This window comes from Physella acuta, unplaced genomic scaffold (assembly GCF_028476545.2).
Source record: "Physella acuta isolate Inbredline_101_S28 unplaced genomic scaffold, ASM2847654v3 ptg000612l, whole genome shotgun sequence".
NCBI lineage: Eukaryota > Metazoa > Mollusca > Gastropoda > Physidae > Physella > Physella acuta.
Window position 1 is genome coordinate 1 of NW_026732131.1, and position 23,858 is coordinate 23,858.

The following is a 23,858-nucleotide window of genomic DNA, read 5'->3' on the forward strand; positions in this document are numbered from 1 at the left end:
CAGTTCCAAACAAAGATTTTGTATAAAATAAATAAGTCTTGAAATAGTTTAGTCCTAATATAGAAATTTATTTTTGGAATTGATTTTAGAGAAGTTAGAGTCTAAATCTAGATCTTAGCGTCTACGTCTAGATCTAGTTATTGCGTAGATTTAGATTTAGTCTAGATCTAGAATCTCTAGATCTAGAATCCAAATACATAAAATAAATTTTATGAGTTTAGGCCGGAAAAAGTGTATTGTATACATTTCATAGTGTACGTAGATCTAAATCAAATTTGAATGAAATAGTTCATTTCTTTTCATTCTTAACACGGCAGATGACGTCATTAGTTAATGTATAAGCAATAGTGACGTCACAGTTTTATGCGTTCTTTTTCACATATATTAATGCTTTTCCGGTTGCATAAATAATACTGTTTCTCTACATTCGAATACGCCTTTAATTTTTATTTTTCTTCTTTAAGTAAAATTGTGGTTATACATTTAAAACATCTAACATATTATTTTCAACAAAAGTCCGTAAAAAGTTCTCCATATACCGCTGCCGATTCTGACGTGATGTCCGGCGAAAATTTTTTGCGGACAGAGAAAGAGAGAGAGAGAGAGAAGAGCGCACATGGCCTTTTATAAATTAGGATTTTTTTCCCAACACCAAAACAAAGTAATAAAAAGTAAATTCTTTTCCACTAATGCAATGTTTTATAAAGGGAAGTAATTGTGTTTTCCTAATTTATCAAAGGTAAGTAAATGCTAAAGGACTAAATATAAATAATTTTCAGACATAATTAGAATTTTTGTAAAAGATGATATTATTTAAAAATTGTGTTTAATAAACATGCCGACAGTTATTATTATCAAGTTTGAAAAAGTAGTGAAGTAGCATTGTTTTCTCTACAGTTAGTACGTTCACTTTCCCCGAAAAAAGTCTACCGCCCCCTCGAACAAAATGAAATTTATATAGAAAATATATACTTTTAACAGTGTCCGCCCCCCGTTGAAAGTCTCCCCCCCCCCCCCGTCCGAAAATTTCAAGTGTCCCCCCCCCCCCCCCTCCGGAGATAAACAAGTTAATTAAAAAGTCTAGTGACAATTTTAGCGCAATTTCCTTATGTTATCTAAAAATAGCTCTGTCGTAGCGTAAATCAAGAGCAGGGTTAGTAAAACCATTGGTTAGTTATTAAAACGTTTTTTATTAAAAATAAATTTCAGTATTTTACATGTTTTATTTACAATAGAGTTACATGACTAAAAACCATTGCGCGCCTAGCTACTGAACGTGATGACGAAGCCATAGAACGTGATGGTGCAGCTATTGAACGTGATGACGCGTGTGGTGTGGTTGGAAAAAATGCCTACTAATTCGGTCCAAATTTTAATTAATTCAAAAAATTTTTTGTGACCGAACGAAAGGATATTTTTGAAAACTTTCTTCGGCAATATTGTTCTAAATTATGGCAGGAATCGATTGGTACATGTTTCAAGTCGCTAAGTGGTCTGGTTGCCGAGATATGGGCAAAAAACTGCTTTTTTTCGAGGTTTTTTGGCTTTTCCGGGAAAACCATGAAAGAAACCCGGACTTTTTATAGCCTATGTTCATCCTCGTAATTTGCTTAACATAATTGCTTTTGGAACTAGTCATCGATATTGCTTCGTTGAGGAGGAGATACGACTTAAAGCTGCGGACACACATCCATCCATTCATTCATTCATTCATTCATACATCCAGAAATGACGGGTTAATAAACGCAATTCTCCAGAATGGAAATTGCGCTAAAAATTTTTTGGAAGAAACACTGGTAATAACATACTACACCAGTTACACACAGCTTACTCTTGTCGTGTGCGATAGACTAGTAGTAAATTACATCTTGTCTTATTGAATCAACAGAGAATGGTGGCTGATATGAAATCACGAGACTCGTAGACCGTTTCTAGAGTGATACTGTAGTCCATGTCACATTATTAAACCGGCAAAAACATTTTACTAGATTATAAACTTTAATTCGATAGGAAGACGTTTGTGTCACACCTTGCTGTGTGCAGGGTAGGGTCTTGGCCGCCTGGTATTTGACTTGAGGTGACTGGAAGTTGACCAATAGTTCTTGGTCAATTTCAGTTTCAAAACAAAACTTTTTTCGGGGCTTTGCCACCGTGTTTTCCCGAATTTACCTTCCAGATCAGGTCGAGATGTAACTCACTCATCCATGTCATAAAACCCACATCTAGCTTACTGCGTTTGACAAGTAATACCGGATTTTTTCGAAAAGATGATTTAATTACTTGTGCTTTTAAAACAATGAGCGAAAATCCCAACAATAATATTCAAATTTTGAAAAACAATGAAAATAATCTCCAAGCTTTGGTCTCAGATAACATTGATGTCCTGAACACTCTGGTCGACGGCAACGATGGTTTTCAAATAATAATAAAACTAATGGACAAACTAGAAGCTTTGATCACGAAAACTCAACAAGTTGGAGTTCATACTACGTCATACAACGATTATGATGTTTATTCATATAAGTTTGATAAGACAATTGGTATGTTGGTAAAAGCTGTAGATTTGACTGTGCAACCAACACAATGCATGACTGTAGTTACTGAAAATAAAAGACCAGTAACAGCATACCCATCTGCTTCTATACCTTGAGATTGTGACATTAATTAGCAATTAGCACACCCGGATTGAAACTAGTTAGGTAGACTCAATATTGTTTGGAGATATTTGCTTTAAGGTAATTATGATTATTTTTTTTATTATTTTATGAATAGCTTATTTGATCCGTTTGTATTATGTCTTATTAACATGAATGTATTATTGTTACATCAACCCGTTTCTTTATATCAAAACAAACATAAGACAATAGTAAGAAGTGTATTAAGCCAAATATATTGCCGCCATTTGGTTTTGCTTTCAGAAGAAAGAAACTGCTACTTTTCCAAAAGGGTGGAAAAGGTAACAAAAAATTGAACCATTAAATACATACATTATTTCGCAGAATTAATACAGTCTCACCCAGTGGCCTCAATGAGGTGGGTGTCACCCGTAGCGGTAACTGAGGGTGTTACTGTTACCCTCCCACTGGAATAAATTTGCACTTTTGGTTTGGTGTTACCTCTCTCATAGTAGTGTGTTATTTTAACTGGGTAAAAATGTTTTGATTGTAAATCTTACGATTTTTCTTCACTGGTCTCACTCTACATGTTATGGTCTAAAATACTCTAAAACACCAACGGAAAAACTCATGCCCAGCGTAGATTGTCGGCCCTAGGCCCACTCTTATTCCTTTATGGCTGCTTAACTCAGGGTATATTTTTTTAAATAGCAATATTAACAAATAGTGTTATTTTAACGCCAAGATTCAGACACAGTTACAAAAGACAGATCTAGTCCTAGAGAGAGTATTTTCAAACCAGACTGAGATCGGAAATCGCCACTCCGTACAACATCGCTTATTTGAGTTATTTCTAACAAGATTTTTAAAAGAAAAATGAAACAGCGTAAATTATTATGATCAACACACTGTTTACTTTGTTGATACGTGTCGTTAATTTCATATTCCCAACTAATATTTTCCTCATAAAAGAAAACTATTACAATAAGCTATTCCAAAATTTAAAAAAAATAAAAAATTTGTTTGTTTATTTTGTCCTGTTAAATTTAAAATGTTCAGGTAAACGATTATAATTTCTATTTTCCAATAGTGGAGATTTCCACCTGCGCTTGACCTAGTTATTTCATCCTGAAAGAAAACTTTTGTTTGGCTAACCTCACTAACCTGTTGTCCGATAGAAAAAGGTACACTTTAATGTTGAATGAAAACATTTAGTTTGGTCGATGTATTTTACCTAGAAATATATTTAATTCCTGTGTTTCATGTTCACCAATGAATTAATTTTAAAATAACACCTGTTTTACCTGAGTGGCAGGTACGACTAAGTTGACAACCAAACCCGGAAATCGAAAGTTAACAGTTAGCCCACCAACTCAACCTTTTATCGATAGTCGACTGGATTATTGTCATATTTTTAAGTTCTGCAGAATTAATTTGATATTGATCCCCTACAAATTAGCCTTAACGAACCAACCTTATATTAATTTAAGTAAGCTTCAGTCAAATTTGATACTTTCTTGTCTGTACTGTAAGATTTAATATGGAGGCTTCTAAACTTCTAGATCTATATCTATTGGAGTCTTGAAATTGTCATTGCTAATTTCAACCAGCATCTACTCTATCCCAAAGCTTTAGTTATCCCCTAATCCTAACCATTAACCATAGTCGTTTCTCTAACTTGTGATTAATGGGATGTAAGCGTTAACTAAAATTGCCAACACTAAAACAACACGATTAGTAATTAGGCATGTAGCCAAATTAAATTATTCCATTAAGAATATCTGAGTAGAAAGAAGATTTTAAATTGTATGTAGCTGTAGTTTGTTGTGTGTTAAAATGTTTCTAAAATAGTTTCAGCACTTCATGTTACTGAAACCAAAACCATAACATGATCTTCATATTGGTCTAGCAATTTTTCAAGTTATTCAAATAGTTGAGTCATTTCTATGGAGAATTCAATACTAAATTAGGCTACAATATTTTCAATATTATACCATTTAAATAAGAATCACTTCAGTGCTTTGGTACTGGAATCTGTGAAGGATAAAGTGAATAGTAAATCAATGTGGGACGAAGTGAAGAGCAAATCAACTTGTTATTGTTAACAGCAGAAATAAAATATTGCATTTATTTTATACAAGATTATGTTATTAAACCTTATGTTAAAGGGGTATAATTTTTTTTTCAGACACAATGGGCATCGGTGAAACAACTTTAGCATGGAGATGTTCATTTTTTCTTATGTTTTTCGGTATGTGAATTCTAATAATTATTTTAGAGCATAAATATATAGGGCAAATATAAAAAAAGATTTCTCCTTTAGTCATTAATTTGACACTTTGAATATTTAAGTAATTATATTTGGACCAGATATAAGGTTTGATTCTTCTTAAATATAAAATACGAGCCGGCCCGCGGCATAACATACGCCGCTATTTAGTTGTTTCTAATTTTCAATAATTCATAATTTGTGAATTCGACAGTACCAACGCTGACACTGAAAATATTTCTTTAAAACACTATAAGTAGCTCGTTAAGGACCATAACCCCCCCTCCCTTCCTTCCCTCCCCCCCTCCCCCCCCCTACGTTTAAAATCGTTGGCTCTGCTTGTAAACATTTAGAGTGAACACAGCTCACTAAAACCATGTAGGGGTGGGGAGGTAGGGAGAGCGTTTGCAGCTTGTTTTCTAACGGCTCGAAGAAGAGAATTATATATATAGATTAATTCTTCTAATTCTCGGAATGGCTTAGCGGTAGAGAGCTGGACTGCTAAACCCGTAAGTCTCGAGTTCGAATCCGGGTTCAAGTCAGTAGACCGTCCCTGAGTCCACCCAACTCTAATGGGTACCTAACTCATGTTAGGGAAAGTAAAGGCGGCTGGGCATAGTGCTGACCACATTACCTCTTCATATGCCGAGGTCACAGAAACAAGTGAACTCTACTTCACTTGCCCCATAGGCTGTCGGCTTTGAAAGGGAAACTTACTTTACTTTAATTCTCAGCAGCTGACCTGTAAAGCATTTTCTGTAGAACAGTTAATTCATCATATATTATGTTCTGATATATTATATTCTGTTATATTATATTCTGATTTTTTCTCCCAGGTTTTTTCATCATGATTGCATCTGTAGCCTCCTCGTACATGGCGGCAGCAGACATTATCCCAAACAGGGAGAGGCACATGGGATTCTGGGATCTCTGCGATGACACCCAGACGTTTGGCTGTAAAGATATGATAGAATACTTACGCTCTATAAAGGAGGGATTTGGTAAGTCTAGTGTATGTTAGTTTCCTGTTAGTCATACTGAATCAAGGGTCGCCTCCCCTGTTAGTCATACTGGAGCTTGGTAATCTCCCTTGTTTATCAGACTGGATTGTACATTTGGTTTTGTTTGGCCCTTTAGATCTGCATGAAGGAAAAAAATGACTTTTGTTAGCAGTTACCATCATAACTGAAATGCAGATCTCTGGGTTTTGAATGATTCTTATCAAAAGGTAGAGCATTTGACTGCAAGCTCCAAGACCTCAAGTTTGGATCTTGGTTGTTACATATGACTGTAGGATGTCCCTGAGTCCACCCAGCTCTGATTGGTACCTGACCCTGGTTAGGGAGGCAAAGATCTTATCACATTTTCCGTTCATATGCAGAAGCCATCAAAACAGATGAACTCTACTTCATCTGCCCCATGTATTTTGGGCAAGAAAAAGAAAAAAAAGATGATGAATGTATGACTGACTGATTCTTATAGATCCTTTTCAAATTTTTTTTTTACATTATACTGATTGATCTCCAAGTGTAGGCTAACAATAAGATGATTACATGCACATAAACTAATGCTACTGTTTCCCTGCCCTACTGCCCTAGTTTCCCTGCCCTAGTTTTCCTGCCCTATTGCCCTAGTTCGCCTGCCCTACTGCCCTAGTTTTCCTGTTTGATTGACATGTTCTCTGACCTTTGTCCCCAGATTGGGTCCACGGCTGCCGGGCAATGGTCATCATCGGCCTGATCATCCAGCTCTGCTCCGTCTTCGTCAGTCTGTACATGGCCTACATGGTGTCAGGGACTCACATAGGAAACCTGATCACTGCAGGGGGTGCTATCATTTCAGGTAGGTTGCCACTGCAGGGGGTGCTATCAATTCAGGTAAGTTTTCACTGCAGGTGGTGCTATCATTTCAGGTAGGTTGATCACTGCAGGTGGTGCTATCATTTCAGGTAGGTTGTCACTGCAGGTGGTGCTATCATTTCAGGTAGGTTGTCACTGCAGGTGGTGCTATCATTTCAGGTAGGTTGTCACTGCAGGTGGTGCTATCAATTCAGGTAAGTTTTCACTGCAGGTGGTGCTATCATTTCAGGTAGGTTGATCACTGCAGGTGGTGCTATCATTTCAGGTAGGTTGTCACTGCAGGTGGTGCTATCATTTCAGGTAGGTTGTCACTGCAGGTGGTGCTATCATTTCAGGTAGGTTGTCACTGCAGGTGGTGCTATCATTTCAGGTAAGTTGATCACTGCAGGCGGTGCTATCATTTCAGGTAAGTTGATCACTGCATGTAAATTGGCTATATTACTGGTAGGTTAGCTGTGAACATAATATATGCTTAGCTGTTACATGGAATATTTAAATAATATTTGTAACTGCTTAATGTTTATTGTCTTAAATGTTGAATTAGGGCGGGTAATATTATTTTCTTTTTTTTTAATACAAAATTGACAGTAAAGACCTAATTTATCATTTATAATTATTTTTTATTGAAATCATTCTCTGTGTTTTAAAGTTAGAAAAGCTGTAACATGATTTTGACATAAAATATGAAAAGTAATCACAAATAATTTTTTTAGATCAACTTAATATATTTATTACTGAAGTTGAAAAGGTGTATTTTTATATTTTTGCGTATAATAAAACATTTCATCAAATTTTGACAAAAAGTTACTGAATATTTTGCTCATTAAGATTAGGCAAATATTTTTTTTAAACTTGTGTGATTTATTTTTAATATATTGACCTTTTGATCTCTAACCTTTAACCCACCATTTTTCAGTTGTCTTTAATCTGATTGGTGGGCTTGTCTTCCTGGCCAATGCAATGGATATCCTGGAGACTACCCTGGAGATGGATTCGGATCCGTCCTGGTCCTTTGCCCTACTCATCATCTCCCAGGGATTTTACCTCATCGCCGCAGTGCTGCTCATATTTGATGCCTGCCGAGGAAATTAATGAACACCTTTTGATGATGTGCTTGTGAGTGAGTGCTTGTAACTGTTGGGTGTTTGTGGTTGATGCATTTCAAAATGTTTTAAACATGAATACTGGACAAGTGTATAATAATGTATAGCAATATACTTGTCTGGTGTAATATACATAATACATATTTGTACATTCACTGTTTTTTTTTTCTTGTAAACATTGTTTTCTTTTTTGTAATGAAAACTTCTGATCAATGTAAAGTTTCTATTTTTGATAAGAAAGGCGGGACTAATTTTAAATTTAAATTACTATAATGGCAGCAAATGGCTTTTTTTTTTCATGAGAGTTCAACTAAGTCTAGTTCAGTTGTATAAATGTGTTGCTAAAAATAGCATATTGTGACTTAATGCAATTAATATACCAACCTGATTAATAATATCTATTTGCCTTAAAACTAGAACATTTTGTACATATTTGATTAAATGATTTCTTTAAAAAAAAAGGCAGCTGTTAAAATAAGTGAGCCAATATTTGATTTTAAACATGTTTGATAACTTTAATCAGTCACTTTTTTGTTTTGTAAATTCATAATATCGATAAATTATGTTAAGTGATGAAGGCCAACATTGACCAAGGAAAGATACACATAAAGCTAACACCAGACCACCAATGTGTCATTAGATTGGCCACGGCGCTACATTTATTTTGTTTTACACAATCATTTTTTTTTTTACTAAATAATTTTTAGATAGAATTTTTCAGGTGTTAGGTAAAAAAATAAACTTTGTCTTGCTCCTGGTCACTACCTTAGAATAATGTAGTGTGGTGGTAGCCAACTTTATGTTGGTGGTAGCCAACTTTATGTCGGTGGTAGCCAACTTTATGTCGGTGGTAGCCAACTTTATGTCGGTGGTAGCCAACTTTATGTCAGTGGTAGCCAACTTTATGTTGGTGTTAGTCTGCTGAATATAGAATTTCGAGGTTAAAAGGTCACTGTCTAGACACATCCATTCACTATTTCTTACAGGTGGGGTTCTCACACTGTTGGCTTTAAAGTACAAAACAAATACAATACTTTCCACAATTATTATCCTACTGTAGTAAAGCTGAAGATAATGTCTAATGAGAGGTACTTGATTTAGGGATTTAAATTTTTTGAAACTATAGAGCTGGTTTTACAAAATTGTATTTTTAAAAATATAGGCTTTATAATGCTTAAGTACTTCTGTTTTAAACTTTTTATTCATATTGACTCTAGTTGTAATATATGATGATCAAAAATCATGTTTTTGTAACAAAGATTATGTTTTTGTTTTCTACTAAGTTCCAGTCACATTTTTATATTCATGAATAATTCCTGACCAAGACATTTCCACATTCCATATCTTCAAAGAAATTTCCAGACAACTAAGATATTAATCAAAGTCTTGTTCATCTAATCATTCTAATGTAAATAAACTTTTTACAACTTTCATTTTAGTTGTTGAATTTCTACAGTAGATTATCAGACCTTTGTTCAACTTTGTTGTAATGTTTTTTGTGAGTTTGATCCTTAACAAATACTAATAGATAAGATACTGAGTCCACTCAGTACTTAGAGGTACCTGGCATAGATCAAGGACAGTCGTTTAACTGAGAGATTTGTCACAACTGTGAAATTGTGACAGAAGCATTACATGTGAGCGTTTACTAAATTATTCATTCCCAAATTAACTAAACAGGCATCAGATTGTTCAGCAGTGTTTCTTTCAGACTTTTTTCTCCGGCAAGGGGGGGGGGGGGGGGCAGATACTGTATTTATTTCCTATATAAATTCCATTTCGAAGAGATGCATGGAAGACTCAGATTGTTCAGGTATTATGGTAGACCTTATCCATCTGTTTGTTCAGGTAATATGGTAGACCTTATCACCCGGTGCGGCACTTAATGGTGTCATCCCCCCAGCCAGAGGCGTAGCGACCCTTCCCGAGGCAAACTTTCAAACTTTCGATTTGCACCCCCCCCCCCCTCAAATTTTTCTCTATATATTTTGCTATTTTTTGCCTTGGTGTCACCCCCCTAAATGGTGTCACCCCCCCCCCCTCGCTACGCCTCTGTACCTTATCCATCTGTTTGTTCAGGTATTGTGGTAGACCTCATCGATATGTTTGTGTTTTGAGGGAAAATCTTTGTCAGGTGATGCTGACTGTAATTAATGTAAATTACCTTTACCCCGTAGGGGAGGGGGCACTAAAGATTGCATCGATAAAGTTGCTGAAGTAAAATTGCCATTTTCATCAATAGATGAAACAATCTTACCTCAATCATACAGTGAAAATTGACGTGTGATTGCGATAGGCCTACAGGTAATGTAAAATAATGTACTTGATATTTGAATTGGCCAAATATTAGTTTTCTTCGTTTTGTTGTACTATTTGTAAAACATACAGCTGCTAATATTATTTAAGACAAGTGAAATAAGGGAAAGAATCACTCTTTTAATAAGATTTTTTAAAAATGTATCATGGGCGTTAGCGTTTGTGTTTTCGTTTGTGGTTTTTGCGTTTGCATTTGTGTTTGCGTTTACATTGTGTTTGCGTTTTCTTTTGAGTTTATGTGTTTTTTTGTGTTTTCGTTTGTTTTTTGCATTTATGTTTGCATTGTGTTTGTGTTTGCAATTTTTTTGTGTTTTCGTTTTCTTATGTGCTGTGTTTGTGTTTTCTTTTGTGTTAGTGTTTGCGTTGTATTTGAGTTTGTGTTGCGTTTGCGTTTATTTCTGTTCCCAAGTTGGTACATTTTAAAAAAGATTCACCTTGGCGGAGCACGGGTATGCAGCTAATATTTATCTATATATAATGTTAGGTTTAACCTGTTTTTTCACATTGTGAAAAATTAATCTGAACCGAAAGATTTTATTTAACAACACGTTCGTCTAAGCCACCCATGCACTCTCTGGTTGAGTTCAAACATACAAGTGTTATCGAAGCTCGCATGAGACGAGGAAATCCTAGCGGCCCTCAAGCAGTCCCAACAGTTATCCAAAAGACCATAAAGGTTGGGGGTGAGAACACCAAACTGCAAGAGATACACTAGAAGGTCTTCGTAACACTGGAGAGTGTCAAGCACTCAAGTTATCTGCTCGCCGACCTCGACGAGTGTTTGAAGAACTTAAACGGTCCGGAATTTACACAAGATTTACACAAGAACTTTTTTCCTAAATACGCTAATTTGTGTTGATTGCATCAGCTAATTAGTGTTAAGCCAAAGACGCTGGTCGATATGAGCTCTAAGAATGAAGAAGAAAAAACCACTTTCACAGTAATCAACTATCAGGGCCACAAATGAAAACTAAAAATATTTTCGGCACTATAAAATAGAAAACTGCTTCCGCTTTCTTTTCCGTATTTGACGTAATAAAACCTGCTTGGTTTATACGTGACTAAAATATGTTCAAAGTTGAAGCTTATCATCTATTCCCGACAAAAGGAAATGTGCATGCATAGATTACATTTGATGTAAATGGCCAACCTCCGAGAGAGCAATTCGTTATTTGTCGTTAACTATTCAGAGCAACACCAATAGCCTGGTAGCTTTCGCTTTTTAGAGTTCTGCTATGGATTCGGACTTGAAAGCGTTGATTCTGAATAACGAATATTCTTTTAATTTAAAATTATTTTTAGAACCCTAATAGCTTTTTATTATCATCCGAATTCCGAAGCATTCTAGCTTAGGCTATATATAACATAATTTAATTAATAATTTTGTCCGAATAATTCTAACAGATCCGGAAACAGTAGTGTTGTAAATATGGCTTTAATATTGATGCTTTTGGATACTTTTATAAAATATTATAAATATATGAATAAAAAATCACCATTAAGTCCAAATACATACAGCTTTGCTGCGCAACAATTAGGTATAGATCTAGTTAATATTTTAACAGCAGACATCTTTAAGAGAATCTTATTTAGAGAATGTCCCTTCTATTCGCATAAAAATGCACAAAAACTCATTTGTTTTTATAAACTTTTAATTCACTATGAATGTTTTTACTTTCTCATTAGAGACTTTAGAGGAAGTATTGAAATCGTGCAGAAAAATTAAATTAAATTTTAACAGTTTTAAACTTTTATAAATAGAATAGACTCACGTAGAAAAAAGAATTGCGCACCTATCTGTGTATAATAGTGCGAGATATTAATAGTACTTTATAAATTCACATGCGTTTTTTTTGGAAATCGGAAATAGCGTAAATTACTACTTCAGGTCAACGGAAATTACTCAAAATTTGACAGTAGGCAGAAAGTTTGATATTTCACGTACATTTAAAATTTCATTTGTCTATCTGAAACAGTACTCAAGTTATAGACTTTTGAAAAATTTAAATAGAATAAATTCCACTTCCGGTTACCAGAAACCGCTGAAAAGTTGATGAAGAACTACAAATTCGATATAATACTTATATATGAAATTTCATCAAACTATCTCTATCGGTACTCAAGTTATCGTGCTCACAGACCACACACATACACACACATACACACACAGACAAACGGACAAAATTGCAAAACTATATTTTTCCGACCCAGTTTAGTAAGAGAATGGCTCGTGATAGCAAAACAACACAAAAAAAGAAAAAAAAAACTAAAAAAAAACCCCAACTAATTAAATAAAAGTAAAAATAATTAAGGTAATTTTATTTCATTAAATTAAAGTTTGTAAAAAAAGAAAAAAAAAACAAGTCCCATTGCATAGACATTTAAAGAAGCAATATTGATACCGAGTTTTATTTTTTTTTAAATACATTTTTCAAAAAAACAAGTAATTAAAAAAAGTCTAGTGACAATTTTAGCGCAATTTCCTTGTGTTATCTAAAAATAGCTCTGTCGTAGCGTAAATCAAGAGCAGGGTTAGTAAAACCATTGGTTAGTTATTAAAACGTTTTTTGTTAATTTTTTTTTCAGTATTTTACATGTTTCATTTACAATAGAGTAACATGACTAAAAACCATTGCGCGCCCAGCTACCGAACGTGAAGTCGCAGCCATTGAACGTGATGGCGCAGCTATTGAACGTGATGACGCGTGTGGTGTGGTGGCATAAAATGCCTACTAATTCGGTCCACATTTTAATTAATTCAAAAAATTTTTTGTGACCAAACGAAAGGATATTTTTGAAAACTTTCTTCGGCAATATTGTTCTAAATTATGGCAGGAATCGATTGGTACATGTTTCAAGTCGCTAAGTGGTCTGGTTGCCGAGATATGGGCCAAAAACTGCATTTTTTTGAGGTTTTTTGGCTTTTCCAGGAAATCCATGAAAGAAACCCGGAATTTTTATGGCCTATGTTCATCCTCGTAACTTGCTTAACATAATTGCTTTTGGAACTAGTCCTTGATATTGCTTCGTTGAGGAGGAGATACGACTTAAAGCTGCGGACACACATCCATCCATCCATTCATCCATCCATCCATTCCCAGAAAAGACGAGTTAATAAACGCAATTCTCCAGAATGGAAATTGCGCTAAAAATAGTATTTATTTTAAAATTTTTAAATAATTTCAAATTTTTGTATAATTAAAAAAAATCGAAATGCGATTGAAAAATCCAAAACGTTAATATGCTTTTCACTTTGTGTTCTAGGCGAGCAATACTGACAGAGTTGGGGGGGGGGGGGGGGGTTAGAGATCGGGATCTAGTTGAGCCATACTGACAGAGAGTTGTGTCGTGCACACAGGGAATTGAGGAGGTCTAAGCAGAGGCGTATCGAGGTTTTCGTTGTAGGGGGAGCGAAACGAGCAAAAAAAGGCGCCGATTTTTTAACGCGTTCTATATACGTGTATTATATATATATATATACGTGTATTATATATATATACGTGTATTATATATATATATATATATATATATATATATATATATATATATATATATATATATATATATATATATATATATAATTACTAGCTGTATGTCATTACTTCGCTATGATGTAAAATAAATTGAAAGTAGCACTCTGAAAATAAATAAGAAAAAAAAAACGCAATGTAGGCCGACAAAACAAAAATTGTATCAATCTAGAATAAAAACAAAAAAAAAAATCTACACACACTACAACCAAAAACAATGAACGTAACACAATCTGTTTTGTAATTCTTGTAAACAAATTTCTTACATAATAATTCCTGGGAAATTATTTAAGACAAGTGAGATAGGGGAAATAATCACTCTCTCAATATAAATATGTATATATCTACACATTTAATTATATATGTCAAAACAAATAAATAATTACTTTAGAATATAATAAAATTGTTTAACACTATTCGTGTTTACAAAATGTTTTTGTCTATAATCATAATTTAATATATCGATATCATAAATGCTAAAGTCATATAGCATAATGAAAGTTTTTAAAATCAGAGTAGGTATAAAACTACGCTTTTCGATATAATAGATGAAAGGAAAACAAATGAAACTAAACTATACATACACAAAAACCACGAACTAACCACCAAAAAAAAAAAAAAACAAGTCTGCGATATAATCGTACGTTTGAAAGTGGACTTTAAACCCCAAACAAGAAGAAGAATAGAAAACATTCGGAATAAAAGCCTACATTTAACTAAATATTCGTCTTTTAGTTCAGATCATCTATATATATAATTCTCTTCTGGGATCAGTTAGAAAACAAGCTGCAAGCGCGCCTTTGCAGTCCCCTCTCTTCCTCTCTATCACTACCACCCCCACCCCACCCCCACATGATCTGGTGAGCGGTGTTCACTCTGTTTACATTTTACAATCACAGAGACGGGTTTGGTGACGGCTATTAGGGGCAGATAATTTAGTTTGAAACGATTTTAAACTTAGCGGAGGTAACTAAGAGGAGGCTGCTTTCACGTGGGGGGGGGGGGGGGGTAGTGTTTTTAAGCAAATATTTTCAATGGCAGCATTGGTACTGTCGAATTCACAAATTATAAATTACTGAAAAGTAGAAAAAAAACAACTAAATAGCGGCGTATGATACGCAGCGGGTCGGCTCGTATATTTTAATTAACTACTGCTTCTTTGTGTTCTTTAAAGATAATTTTTAACATAGTGATAGCTATGGGTTAGATCACTGTATTGATCACACACCTTTTTACTGGTAATTGCAAAAACAATATTCACAGAGTTTTACGTTTAAAAAGCTATTTTTTTTGGCGGCATGGTACTTTGGTACATCACTACGCGTTTTTCTACATGTACTTAACAGATCAGTTCGGGGTGGGTTGGGGGGGGGGGGTGGGTTCAACTTCATTCACCACTGTCCGTTCACTTTAGGTCAATTATCCAACCCGGTGTATACCTAGGTGTGACATTAATGTCGGTCTACACAATTGTGGTGGTGAGGTGTGTGTGGGGGGGGGGGGGCGAAGATAACCAACTCAGAGTGAACATAGAGTCAGTTTTTAGATGACTGTTCTAAACATACATATATATTACACAAATATATATTACACAAATATATATTACAGAAATAGATTTAAATAAGTAGCAGTGGTATTATGACAATATTTTTTTTTACAGAGGGGTCCATGGGGGAGGGGGGTTGTAACTGTTTCATATAATTTGTAATCGTAATCACTATCGACCAATCAGTAAGAATACTACTACTTCATAGTGTTGACGTTGTTGACCTTGTCAAAATTTCCCCACCACTACGCAGTTTGCTCATCAGTAAATTTAAATAGAGGTGCCACATCAGTTGTATTTGTTTCTGTATTGTAATTTAAAATAAACCGGGAGTGATCTCCCCTAAACTTTCTCGAATATTCTTATATAAAATAACAGGGGATGGAAACTCGGGCTATAGACATGATTTTTAATCCATTTTAAATACTTAAAGTTTTAAAAATAGAATAAAATCTCGTAGACAAATTAATTGCACACCAAGTGAACGCAAATAAAAAAAGCGCATAATAGTGCGCAATATTATTAGTACTTTTAAAATTTACATTAGTTTTTTGAGAAATCGGAAGTAGCGTAAATTACTACTTCCAGTCAACGGAAATTACTCAAAATTTAACAGAAGGTAGAGAATTAGATCTTTTACTTACATGTGAAATTTCATTTATCTATCTGAAATAGTACTCAAGTTATAGGCTTTTAAAAAATTCAAAGTAGGAAAAGTACCACTTCCGGTTATCGGAAATCGCTCAAAAGTTGATACGGATCTACGATTTTGATAAAATACTTATATATGAAATTTCATCAACCTAGCTGTAACGGTACTCAAGTTATCGTGTTTACACACGGACAGACACACACACAGACACACACACACAGACATACGGACAAGATTGCAAAATTATGTTTTTCCGTATCAGTGAGGTGTAAAACGTCGAGATTTGTAAAAATCTCGATTTTTTTTTTTTTGCACGATTACAATACTTTCTCTATACTACGTATATACGAGAAAGTAAAAAATTAATCACACGATTCAAACTGTATATATAAAGTAATTATGTGTGAAGTTTTATGTATAACATTTTCTAATTCAATTATTCGTAAGCAAATACATTATACAGTTGCCTTAAACGTAACACCCCTCTTGCCAAGTGGTACTACCCGTAGAGGTTTTTTAAACATTGCAATGCATCGTAATAGTTATTTTTAGAATGGCAAACTGATGCAGCTGTTAATACGTGTCGTAAACGTAGACACTACTAGACTAGTACAATAATGCTTAATTGCTGCATGAAAAGAAATCTTGTGATTTACATAGATGTGCCGACCAAAAATATTTTTTAAACAAATATCATTATTTAAAACTTTGAGTTTAAAAAGTTTCCAAAAAGGCGCCACTTTGCTGAAAATCGCCAGAGGGGGAGCGGTCGCCCCCCCCCCCCCCCTGCTCCCCCCCTGCGTACGCTACTGGGTCTAAGATACATGAGATTTGGGTGGACTGAGGGGAAACAGACATGGACTTGGTGACGTCATACACAGTGGCGTAGCGAGGTCGGGTGTCACCCGGTGCGGCACTTAATGGTGTCACCCCCTCAGAGGCGTAGCGACTCTTCCCGGGGACAAAGTTTCAATTTTCGATTTGCACCCCCCCCCCCTCAAACTTTCGATTTGCACCCCCTCCCCCCGTCAAATTAATTTTTCTCTATATATTTTACTATTTTTTGCCTTGGTGTCACCCCCCCCCCCCCTAAATGGTGTCACCCGGTGCGGTCCGCACCCCCACCCACCTCGCTACGCCTCTGGTCATACATTCATGAGATCTGGATGGACTTAGAGAAAATTGATATGAGTAAACCAGAGGCGAATCTTGACCTACACGTGAATTTTGACGCGAAACGTTACATAACAATTTTTACCAAATAAAAGAAAAAATTAAAAGAAATACAAACTGACCTCAGTCGGCACTAGAACTTTGCCTTACAGACTAAACTAATTCTCAATCCAATGTTTGTATTACAAAACTTTGGTTTTGAAAAAAAATAACGATGGTACGGCTATTTAAATAAAAACCTGCCAAAAACCAGAAAGGATGAGTTTTTAAATGATGTAGAATGTGTAAGATAATTAAAACTCGAACTCTATTAAATTTGTGGGTCGCTATATTGCAAGGGGATTGCTTAAAAAAAATCACCACAGTAGCAATGAGTTAAATTTTATCGATACAATTTAAACACAAACCAGTAAATGAGCAGGTACACTTAAGGAAAAGCGAACATTTTGAGAACCATTGAATTGCGCGCCAAGTGAACGGCAAATAATATTTGCATAATAGTGCGGAATGATATTACTTTATACATTCATATGCGTTTTTGGAAAAAAATAGAAAATAGCGTAAAGAACTACTTCTGGTCTACGGAAATTACTCAAAATTTGACAGAAGGCAGAGAATTAGATATTTTACTTACATGTGTAATTTCTTTAAACTTCCTGAAACATTACTCAAGTTATAGGCTTTTGAAAAACTAAAAGTAGAATAACTTCCACTTTCGATTACCGGAAATCGCTGAAAAGTTGATACAGAACTACAAATTTGGTATAATACTTAAATATGAAATTTCATCAACTTAGCTGTAACGGTACTCAAGTTATCGTGTTCACAGACATACACACATCCACACATCCGCACATACACACACAGACATATGGAAAAAAAAATTGCAAAACTATGTTTTTCCGACTCAGGGAGACGTAAAACGTCGAGATTTATGAAATTCTCAATTTTCATTTTTTTGCACCATTACAATACTTCCTCTATACTTCGTATACGAGAAAGTAAAAAAACATACAGCATGCCGACTAATCTATTTCCAGGGTCTGTCAAATGACCTATAAGTAGATCAGGGTAAAAGTCGCACGGCCCGGAGAGGGAGGGAGGGGCAGTACTAATTATTTCATTAGGGACGTACACGAAGCGCTAGTGATGGTTGGGAAGGGGAGACAATTTTGGCATTTTCTCTCCTTGTCTTCGCCTGTCGCGAGGATGTGATGTCAGGGGCAATAACTCTCCGGCCCAAATGTCGGGCAGTCGTTTGGTCATTCTTGACTGAAGCGTGTGTCTATGTGTGGCCATTGTATGCTTGTCTCTCTATCTCTGTATCTCTCTATCTCCCTATCTCTCTATCTCTCTATCTCTCTCTCTATCTCTCTATCTCTCTATCTCTCTCTCTCTCTATCTCTCTATCTCTCTATCTCTCTCTCTCTCTCTCTCTCTATCTCTCTATCTCCCTATCTCTCTATCTCTCTATCTGTCTATCTCTCTATCACCCTATCTCTCTATCTCTCTATCTGTCTATCTCTCTATCACCCTATCTCTCTATCTCTATCTCTCTATCTCTCTATCTCTCTATCTCTCTATCTCTCTATCTCTCTATCTCTCTATCTCTCTATCTCTCTATCTCTCTATCTCTCTATCTCTCTATCTCTCTATCTCTCTATCTCTCTATCTCTCTATCGCTCTATCGCTCTATATATATATATATATATATATATATATATATATATATATATATATATATATATATATATATATATATATATATATATATATATATATATATATCGATATATATATAGAGAGTTGGATTTGGATTTGGATATGGATGTGGATGTGGATGTGGATGTGGATGTGGATGTGGATGTAGACGTAGACGTAGACGTAGACATAGACGTAGACCTAGACGTAGACCTAGACGTAGACGTAGACGTAGATGTAGATGTAGATGTAGATGTAGTTGTAGATGTAGATGTAGATGTAGATGTAGATGTAGATGTAGATGTAGATGTAGTTGTAGATGTAGATGTAGATGTAGATGTAGATGTAGTTGTAGATGTAGATGTAGATGTAGATGTAGATGTAGATGTAGATGTAGATGTAGATGTAGATGTAGATGTAGATGTAGATGTAGATGTAGATGTAGATGTAGACGTAGACGTAGACCTAGACGTAGACCTAGACGTAGACGTAGACGTAGACGTAGACGTAGATGTAGATGTAGATGTAGATGTAGTTGTAGATGTAGATGTAGATGTAGATGTAGATGTAGAAGTAGATGTAGATGTAGATGTAGATGTAGATGTAGATGTAGATGTAGATGTAGATGTAGATGTAGATGTAGATGTAGATGTAGATGTAGATGTAGATGTAGATGTAGATGTAGATGTAGATGTAGATGTAGATGTAGATGTAGATGTAGATGTAGATGTAGATGTAGATGTAGATGTAGATGTAGATGTAGATGTAGATGTAGATGTAGATGTAGATGTAGATGTAGATGTAGATGTAGATGTAGATGTAGATGTAGATGTAGATGTAGATGTAGATGTAGATGTAGATGTAGATGTAGATGTAGATGTAGATGTAGATGTAGATGTAGATGTAGATGTAGATGTAGATGTAGATGTAGATGTAGATGTAGATGTAGATGTAGATGTAGATGTAGATGTAGATGTAGATGTAGATGTAGATGTAGATGTAGATGTAGATGTAGATGTAGATGTAGATGTAGATGTAGATGTAGATGTAGATGTAGATGTAGATGTAGATGTAGATGTAGATGTAGATGTAGATGTACATATATTTGTAGAACATAAACATGCCACGTTCTGTATTAGATATGAAGATTTATTACTGTTATGTAATGCAACAGGCACATATATTTATTACTCTAGATTACTCTAGAACATAAAGATGCTAGTGCTGTATCAGGCTATCAGTCCCAGTCCTCTATGACACGATATCATATTGTACAACATACACATATGTCGCCTGAAGTCACATACAGCGCCGCAAATCTTCTGCACAAAACATATCTAAAGCCCGCTCACATTTCTCTGTACATTATTTTACCCGAATCACGTGATTATCACATGTTACATTTGCGTTGTCTGAAATCCTTTTAACGTTGTTGACCGATTGCATTACGATGATCCGTAATCCCCTTTTGATAATTAATTAAATAAAAGATTAGCTTGGAGGGTCCTATGCGGGTTTAAACAAAGAGTTTGTTGGTTTGTTACCCATATGTATGTGGATATGTACGTTGAAGATATGGCTTAGAGATTAGCTTGGGTTTGATGAAGGGACGCGGCGGGTGTGGGGCCACAGGCGCAATACAGTGGCGTAGTTGTAGTGAGGTTACATAGGTAACCAAGTAAAGAATCATCTTCAGACCTAGCGATCCATTGGACAGATGAAGTAGAGTTCATTTGTTTCTTGACCTCGGCATACCAAGGGAAGGTGTGGTCAGCACTTTGCCCAGCTGCCTTTGTTTTACCTAACATAAGTTGGGTACCCAGTAGAGCTGGGTAGACTCAGGGACGTTCTGCTGACTTGGACCCGTATTTGAACTCGAGACTTTCGGTTTACCAGCCTAGCGCTGTAATGGGGTTAAGGTTAGGTTTAATTCAGCATATAATTTAGTGGGTTTTTTTTAAAAATTAAGTAACAGTTTAAATTATTTTAAATATATTTTTTAAAAGACACTTAAAATTATAATTAAAAGAAAAGTAATGAAAATAGACATTTTTCTCGAAATAATATTTAAAACAATAGTTTTCTCAGAGACTCTTCACATCTTGATGGATTTCACCATTCACTCCAGCATTTTATTGAGTTAAGATTAGATAACTTTTAACGCAGTGGCCAATATATAATAAAATTGCAACATAGTAATTTGTGTACGCTGGGGGTTTGTGGGGGGGGGGGGGGAGTAGCCCGGCGTAGTGTTTTTAATCATGTAAGACACGGAAGTGCCGAACTTAGACTCGATCCACTCACAACATAGCCTGAAAGAAATGTCGGTGTAAAATGGTGCCCCCACAAGGAGATGCTAGGATTTAGGTGACGCCACTGGGTGAAGCCAGCTCATGTAAACTTACCTTAGAGAGTTGGATCGAAGCCAACTCAAGCGTATGTAGTGTTTCATTGACAGAGGCAGGCGTCCCATGTTCTAGTCAAATATCTATATATCAAACGTGTACACTTCTGTTTCATAGCGTAGAGGAAATGTTTGGATGCATTATTTAGCCTTCAATATCCGGAAGGGAAGCAACTCGAACGTGTTCTCTGACGTCACACTGGCTCGACGATTGATAAAAACAACAACACATCAACACACATCTAGAATTCGTGAGAAGGGGGACGGTACCCGCCCAAATAGCTGCTCTATGGGACGGGGTGGCAGACACACACGGCAGTGAGTCAATATTGTTTATAGACGTGACCTTTGACCTACATAGACAATGCCAGCAGATGCAAGTGGTCCATTAAGCACGTGTATTTTGGAGGGGGGGGGGAGGAGCACGGGTCATCAAATATGAATGAGCAACACTCGCCCTAACCCACATTGTCGCCACTCATTTGGAGAAAACATTCCTACATGTGATGTCATTGTCCGCCTTTCTGCGGCCGCTACACTGGCCATTCTGCGGATTGTTTGTTTATTTCTTAACGCGTCATTCGCGGATTTTAAACGTCAATTTTATGTTTTCTCAAAGGAATTGTGTTTTAGATAGATGCTTCATTAGCTGAAATTGAACGTGGCACTAATGATGGTTTAGAACAACTGCTGCAATATCCCTCAGGCTTGTATAGACTTCCTATAGTGGTTTTAAAAACACGATACTTATCGTTTATTTGGTGCGGAGATTAACAAAACAACGTCTGAATTGTGTCTGTTGGTTTCTGGGAAAATGTGACGTAACGAAGGGGCGATCACTCGTCTAATTGTGTTCCCGATAAAGATGGGGTTAGAGAGGTTAACACTTCGTTGTTCGGTTAATTTGTTTAGGATCTTTTTGTTTAGATTTGTTGGTTCTTATTGTTTAGTTTGTTGGCTTATTTAGTTTTGGCTGGTTATAATTTTAATTTAATTGTTCGATCTTATTGTTTAGTTTGTTGGCTTATTTTGTATAGGCTGGTTATATTTTTATTTTAATTGTTCGATCTTGTTAGTTTGGTTAGCTAGGTTTGTTGGCTTAGTGTATCAACTGTTCTAGTTAGTTCGAGTTTTTGATATTGGCGATCTAGATACGACTTAATGGATTAAATGAACTAATGTGATATAGCCATTACGATATGTTTTTAGGTTCTTTTCATGAAGTTTAGTGATACTATACGTTTTCATAGTGATGTTTTTGGAATAAACATTTTACAGAAGTGATGTTTCGAGAAGTGATGGTTTAGAGAAGTGATGTTCAAGAGAAGAAAGTCATGCAGGGATGTTTTAGATTTTTAGAGAAAACGCATGTAGTGATGTTTTAGAGATTGTAAGATCATCAAATCATTATTGTGATGTTTTAGTCGAAGTGAAGTACAGATTTTGAGTAATGGAAAAAAACAACTGAAATACTAAAGTGACTAAACGCACGACACGTGAAGTGCTATTGACATGTGAAGTGCTATTAACATGCGATATGCTATTGACATGTGAAATGCTATTGACATGTAAAATGCTATTGACATGGGATATGTTTAACACAACCACGGTCAGTTTTAGACTCCTAAACTTCGCTCTGCACATTTCATTTCATACACGGACGTGCATTTTTATGATCGAAATTTTAATTTAATTATATCTGCTTTTATTATTTAAAAAAAAATTGAAGCACGTAAAAGTGCAATCAATACATTTAATCAAATTATAACATCGTATGGTAAATAATTTATAAAGTCCTATAGTTTGTATGTTACACAACGCATACTTCATATGTTATATGACCTCACTATTGTGAGGACATTTCTACGGTAAATACGTGATAAAGTAGTATAGGATGTATGTTATACAACGTATACATTATATGTTATAACACCTCACTATGTCAGGGACGTTTATAGTGATTTTATACATTGAAAATACAGCTTATCGCATCAGTCTCTAAATGCTAATTATAATGTAGTATTTGAAGACTGTTGCAGTTTGAGTTTATCCACGGATATACATCCATCTACACATCCATCTACACATCCATCTACACATCCATCTACACATCCATCTACACATCCATCTACACATCCATCTACACATCCATTACACAGATGCTAAAGCTATTTACTCATACAGAAACTAGTTTTTTTTTATAGCTGATACGTTTTACCGGAAGTGTTCTGTCCGCCATAGTTCAATCGTTTCACCGGAAGTGTTCTGTCCGCCATTGTTCACACGTTTTACCGGAAGTGTTATGTCCGCCATCTTGTAAGCTTGAACACACATTGATTATTCATCGTCTTTTCTTGAGCTCTTATCACATTTCCTAACTCAACATTTTAGCCCTTAGCCCATTCAACTTTTCTTTAAAGATCTTCCCCCATTTTCCGGTAGTTGTTTTTTAAGCTTCACACTTTTCCTAATACAACTTTTCTTGCAATTTTCAACACTATCTTAATTCAAATTTTTTAACTTTTAAGGGTGCTCTACTTTACAATCTCATCGTTGTTATATTATGTGTTTATGTTTTCATATGTTTTATTGGATACAATCTCCTGTAAACCTGATAATGGCTTCTTTAAAGTCGAAGTTTTAAAAAGAATACCATAGGCTGTAAAATGGGTGTTTACACAAAATAAATA

The 23,858-nt window shown here is 35.4% G+C and overlaps 1 protein-coding gene across 2 annotated transcripts; it reads left to right on the forward strand.

Moving 5' to 3' along the window:
* Nucleotides 1-2,456: 2,456 nt before the first annotated feature.
* LOC131947894 (uncharacterized) lies at nucleotides 2,457-9,277 on the forward strand. Of its 2 annotated transcripts, none has more exons than XM_059309284.1 (5): nucleotides 2,457-2,735; nucleotides 4,804-4,866; nucleotides 5,721-5,885; nucleotides 6,583-6,726; nucleotides 7,660-9,277. In XM_059309284.1, the coding sequence occupies exons 2-5, from the start codon at nucleotides 4,809-4,811 to the stop codon at nucleotides 7,833-7,835; spliced, it is 543 nt and encodes a 180-aa protein (XP_059165267.1). In that variant the 5' UTR covers nucleotides 2,457-2,735; nucleotides 4,804-4,808; the 3' UTR covers nucleotides 7,836-9,277. The 2 variants fall into 2 exon arrangements, with proteins under 2 accessions (XP_059165267.1, XP_059165266.1); XM_059309283.1 differs by lacking the exon at nucleotides 2,457-2,735 and adding an exon at nucleotides 3,733-3,799.
* Nucleotides 9,278-23,858: the final 14,581 nt, after the last annotated feature.